Below are 6,299 nucleotides of genomic sequence, written 5' to 3'. Positions count from 1 at the left end.
GAAAGAGTCAGAATGCCTCCTGAAAAAGCCCTCTCTCACTAATCTGGTTATCAATGTCCTTAAAAAGCTCCAACAAATGGATACAGGGGATCCAGTCGATATAATATATCCAACTTTTTGGCAAAGTTTCATATGAAAAAGAAATTAAATATCAAACTAAGTTACCATATAAAAACATCCTTTTATAGGCTGAAAAGTGGTTAAGGACAGATTAAAGTTAGCTTTGGAGTCCTTCAGGGAACCAATACTTTAGCAATGGAGATTCCACTACACACTCCTCCAAGTGTATATATGACACTAAACTCTCTTGGGTAACCAAGTCACAATTGCACTAAAGGAATCTGCAGTTCCTCAATCTGAAAAGAAGTTGGAGGAGAGCAAATACGGTTAACAAAAATCATGAAGGCAAGTGGATAAGGCAAATACAGAATTTGCTTGTAAAATTCTACAGCAACAAAACCAGGAGGCACTGAATGAAACAAATATGCAATGACCTCAAAACAGATACGCGTTTTGGGTTGGGTTTGAGGATGTTTTTTTGTTTTGCGTTTGTTTGTTTTTTGTTTTTGTGGCGGCTTTTTCTTGGTTTTGTTTTTTAAATTGAATTTCTAGAACCTATGCCATAAGTTGTGAATATAGCACCAATGCATTTAGACAAAGTCATTGACAGTAGGTCCATAAATTGACAATAAAATCAATTTTAACATCCCTAATATGACAATTCAAGATGCAAAGTGAGTACAAACAGAATAAACTTCATCAAGCTGCCATTGCACCTCCCTCTGTAAGGTGATTTGATTATGGGAACAGAAAAGAAAAAGCACCTGCAAAATATCATGACCAAGTTGATTTAATTGAAAGTTTTGTCATTCTACTAGTTTTTATTCCTTTTCTAAATAAAAGCTTTATGAGGGTACCAAGCACAAGCACAGGAATCTTGTAAGAAACAAAGGTCAGGCACATCGTTGTAACTGAATACAAAAGTCCTACAGTCCATGCATATAAAAAAGTCTATGATAACAAAAAACCCCATCCAAACACAACAACACAGAATGACACAGCTGCTTTAAAAAGTCTCATATCACAGTCAATTTGCAACACATAAATTAATTATGTAGAATTCATACCTTGTTTTGATCTTGGAGTTGGATTCCACTCAGGTACATTTTTCACTATTGCTTCAACAGCTTGGCCAGCTGCAATACGAGTATCCCAATTCGTACTTCTTAAATACACTAACACCTTTAGGGAGAGATTAATAAATAAATATTTGCTTAAAATGTACTTTCATAAAATCCATCAGATGTTATGCTTTTAATATTAATTGATTGAGATAATTTTCAAAACAAAACCAAAAGACAAGAAAACAAATGAAAGAAATGCAAGCAGGCTTCTCTATATTGCTCACAGCTTAGCAGAACTTGCCACAGCCAGATGTTAAGAATTTATAAGATCTATTTAGCCCTATCAGTCAGACTCAACCTTGATTCCCTCCATGAACAAGGTTTGAGACTTCTGGTTTTTACTTTCTAAAAGGAACTGCTCAAAAGAGATTAAACTTTGAGGTCATTTAACCTAAGAAGAGGGGCAACACGGGTCACTTGAAGCAACACATGCTCTTCTAAAATAATTTACCACTATGTCTCAAATCTGGGCAAACTATTTCTTTCTCCAAAAGTGGCTTGATATTCATGATTCCTTAGCCACTCTCTTGATACCATCAATTGTGGTGAGGGCACCTGTTCAATAAGGGCAGAATTGAGGTCACTCAGCCATCTCCAGCTGTCATATACAGGCTATTTTTGGTGGTTTTACTAGACTTGGCCAGATTGAAATCTCAAACTAATAGAAATCTATTTCCACTTTCCAGGCCTTTTAAAGACATGCAGCCTCCTATATTTTTTTATGCTGTTATCACACAAGTACCAATCTTTACAGGAGCAGAAATTTTTATAAGGCAGAAGAGATTCTCTTTATAGAAGAAAATTTGAACTTACAGCAAACATGGAATATCAATACTGACTACAAAGTGAAACTTCACTTACGTAACCATTTCAGAGGTTGATGAAATAGCAGGCTTAACATAATTAGTCCCCTAATTTTTTCAGTCTTCTCTTTTCAGAGAACTGACTACTATGCTTTTTATTATTTTTTTCACAGAATCAACACCCTTTAAAACTAGTTTTATTCTCATCATTGAAAGAATGGAAAAAAAAAGTAAAATGCTTACTTTGGATAAGAGATTATTCAGTTCATGGGGATGCAGTTTCACTACCTCCCCAAGTTGCTGTGCAGCTGCTTTTCTTGTTACTGGTGTTGTACCGGTGTCCAATAAAATAAAGAGACGATCAAGTCTAAATATGATTGACAAAAAAATGAAAATATTACGCTATTCATAGTTCAGCTGCCCATTTCTATTAATATTCCCACACATTTTTCAATTTAGTCAATGCAAACAAAAGACATGTTTGCCTGAGGACTGTCAACTGGCACGGTGACAAGCATACTTTTTTTCCTCATAGGAAGCATAGTTGTTCTAAAAGCACATTTAATTTGGTAAGCAAAAAAATTAACAGATGAATTGTTAGAAACACAAGTTAAAAAACAAAATCTGCAGTTACAAGAAAAAAACCTGTTCCCTTCTTTGTTCTGTGATAGAACATTTTCTATCTTGGAAAATTAATACTGTCAAGTTGTAGATTTTAATCAAATTCTGTCTGATAATTCAAAATACGAGCAGTTAGGCCCTTTGCTTTATCACTTCTTTTGAAAACATAGCCTGTGGTCTATAATATCACATATTGCTTTTCCAGGATACCACAAATTTTTATTTTTCACGTATTTTCCCACGTATTTAACTACCTGGAATATATAACACCAAATCTGTTGTTGCATTTACAGCTTTGAAATAATCCGATCACTTCCCATGAAATACAGGAATTTAACCAACAGATCTGTTTTTCACAGTTACTCTAATTTAGTGGCAGACCCTAATCTCAGAATAGTTAGCTTATTTCTCATTTAGAGTTACTGAATCAGACAGTCATCATGTAGAAAGAATATGTAAAATTAGAGACTACTGTCGCAATCAAATCATGACGGAAGTAAAAAACGTTCATTATTCCCTCCATTGTAGGTGGGAGGGTTAGAACTCTCCTCACAGGGTGCCTAGCTTACCCCTTAGTTATTGGGCAGCATGAGGTTACTAGCAAATAGTCTAGAATCTGTCTATGTAGCACCATTGGAATTGTCCCTTCTAGTAGTAATCATAAAATTGCTCCTCAAATACTGCAACAATACAAAGCTGGAATTGACACAGCAGTAAAGCTCACTTAAATTAGCCTAACGAAATAAGGATATGGGTATTCTGAACAACTCCCCTTCCTCACAAACACATACCCGAGGTTTGACCAAATGCAGGAAAAGACAAATGCATTGCCTGTTTATCTGTTGGTACTAATTACAATTCAGCAAAATCGCCTTTAACACCAGTTCTAGTCACTTAAAAAACCAATACCCTCCTCTTTTAAATGTATTTTCTTTGACTCGCTTAAACTCCGCTTACTCCTGAGAATCTTATGTGTCACAACTCATTAGAAACAGCAGTGCTACAGAGTCAAGGCAATAAAGTTGCAGAAATGGTTCCAAAATCTATTAGATACTAGTAATTTCTAACAGAAAGTATTTACATCATTCTAGTATTTTAGTCATACTTCTGATATTTGCCAGCTTTGAAAAAATTCTCTTCCTACTACTAAAATAGGCAACATTCAAATTCCATATTCAAATTCTGTAGATGAAACTGGAGTTTCAATTTCTTTGACTTACTAGTTAGCAAATCTTAAAGTCACGCGAAAATGAAAACCCAAACAAGTCTAAACCAGCAGGTTTGGGTGATTAGACACCCAAGGAGTAAAGCAAAAGCTTTACAGATCCAACTCTTGCAAATGAGCAGATAGTAGACTAGTCAAGAGGAACACAGCAGATACTTAGTTACTTACCAGTATTTTTTCCTTAGTACGTTTGATGGTAATAACCCAACCTGACTTGCAGCATTCAGTATTATTCAGTACAAAATATGCTAGCTGGCAAAGCAACCGCAGCTTGCTCTAACTTGCTTGTTCTGCTATTCTTAACCTCTCTGCAAAAATTCACTGTTGCGCACTCAAGAAGTCTGCCATTTAGCACTACCCACTCCTGTAATTAAAGTATCTTTTTTTCAAGTACAGTGTGCAACTTAGACCACTTCCTCAACTAGAACTCTTCACGTGTCAAACCAGGAGGAAACCACTACAACGGTGTACCCTTCGAAAAACTCAAGTTTAATTCTAATCTCAGTTAGAACACTAAAGCTTCACTCCTAAAACCCACAATTTCTTGAAGCTGTAGTACCTAGAAAACACAGTTGTTTGTTGGGGTTTTTTTCTTTTTAACCTGCAGTATGCTTGGTTTGTAATTTATGATTTTTACATTGTAATATGTTCAACTTGGACACAACATTATTTTATGAGAGCTCAGCAAGAGGCTGTCAGAAAACTTGCTCTAAGCATATGGAAGACAAGCAAATGAAAGAAATACTGGGAGTACTCAGAGAAAAAAAAAAATCAAAGAGATTATTCAAGGATTGTTATGAAAAACCTAAACAACAAATACTAAAAAAAAATAAAATAAATCAAACCTATATGTGAAAATACTACTCCTGCACATTAACCGCTACAATGACAGCTTAAAAATGCCAAGTCCTTCACTTATAACTCATTATGCAACTGCTTAGATAATCCTTTCGACAGTCATCTTAAAATCATGAGTCAACTACATCTCATCGATAGGACAGCAACCATATGTCACCTCTATGTGAACTCATGCCATATGAGACCACTACAAAGCACTAACTTGTTCAGAGGCAGATACCTTTCCCTCTCACTGGAGAAATTTGAGATTTTCTAATCACTGCTGAAGTGTGTCAGCAGGACAGAACTTGGAACAGTAACTCATTCTCATGAATTGCATTACATTCAAACTCAAGTATTTTTTCTTCTAAGAAATACCAAGAACTTTTACACTGACACAGAATTCATTAGAAATGTTTCTGACACACAGACATCAATTTAGGTGCTTAAGAAAAGGCATCCAGTAGCATATGAGACACTTCAGAATGAGTCATCTACATCAGGACTGCAGATGTGACACAGGATGCAGGAGATTTCTGTCATTCTGAAGTGGCAAGAACACATTTACCACCTAAACTGACACCTAGAGACCTAGATTAATTAGGCAAGTAGATCCTCCCCGCAAATACTCAAAGTTATGAAACCCACAGCCTTTCATTGAAGCACACTAGATTTGAAAAGACTAAAGCTTGAACTCACTTTCAGAACAGAAACACAAGAGAATTACTCAAGAATAATAATAAGTAGGTATGTGATCAGGTGGAACAGCCATCCCAAACTGAATCAGACTCTTCCACCACTAGATTAGTGCCACTCAAACCATTTTATCTAACAATTCTAACAAAACAATAATTCATATAGAAAGACTGCAGCAATAAGAATTCTAGCAGTAAGCAATTTCATTTGTATTACCGTTAATCAGAATAGCAAAGTATTCTGCCATAAAGGAGAACGTCATCTCTCTATTCAAGCAGAACGATTATACGTACAGGCTTATCTCAGTTAATTAAAAGGGGGTTTATGAATAAAAGTACAGGGAAACTATTATTAATCCCCAGTCACTAAATGTAACAAGTCTTCTGCTCTTGCACTGCATTATTGCAACAAATACTATAAATAAAAAGAATGATAAAGGACAAACATGAGAGCAAGTACTTTCCAAAGTGCCACCACAAGTAACACAGTGGCATTCTCCAGGCAGCGCAGTGAACCCATGTTCTGGTCACTGCTCTCCAATCAGCTTCACATATTCAGCATTAAACCAAGTTAGATCTGACTGTACCCAGGCAACTGTTGCAACAAATGACTTGTTCCGTTCTTCATGCTAATATTCAGTCCTTTACTGCCTAAAGGTATGCCTCCACTTGAAGGGACAGTTATCGTAATACTTAATGTGAACTTCATAGCTCTCCCACAGAAACTGGATGATGTACATCTGAAAGCCCTTCAACTACAGGGGCACTGGAAAGCTAGTAGCAGGAGAGTAAATAATCAGGTTAAGACACAGATGTTATCAACAGTATGTTTCCAGAAGAAGATACATGCAGATGATTTGTGTAAAGATCCTCATCACCCCAGTGTGAGCACTCTGGCTGGACTGCATCCCCACAGAACCTCAGATGGGAAAAC

At 36.1% G+C, this 6,299-nt stretch overlaps 1 protein-coding gene across 1 annotated transcript in view; it reads right to left on the bottom strand.

Moving 5' to 3' along the window:
- LOC104280810 (TATA-binding protein-associated factor 172-like) overlaps positions 1–2,354 on the bottom strand; it is a gene marked incomplete at both ends in the record, with an annotated part of 22,802 nt that extends 20,448 nt beyond the window's left edge. Inside the window, 2 exons of the mRNA XM_009878581.1 lie at positions 1,128–1,242; positions 2,231–2,354. Of these exons, the coding sequence (XP_009876883.1) occupies positions 1,128–1,242; positions 2,231–2,354 (239 nt within the window). The remainder of the gene's footprint in view (positions 1–1,127; positions 1,243–2,230) is intronic.
- Between the last annotated feature and the right edge of the window lie 3,945 nt (positions 2,355–6,299).

This window comes from Apaloderma vittatum, unplaced genomic scaffold (genome assembly GCF_000703405.1).
Source record: "Apaloderma vittatum isolate BGI_N311 unplaced genomic scaffold, ASM70340v1 scaffold21561, whole genome shotgun sequence".
Classification (NCBI taxonomy): Eukaryota; Metazoa; Chordata; class Aves; order Trogoniformes; family Trogonidae; genus Apaloderma; species Apaloderma vittatum.
This window is presented reverse-complemented; position numbering and strand designations above follow the sequence as displayed.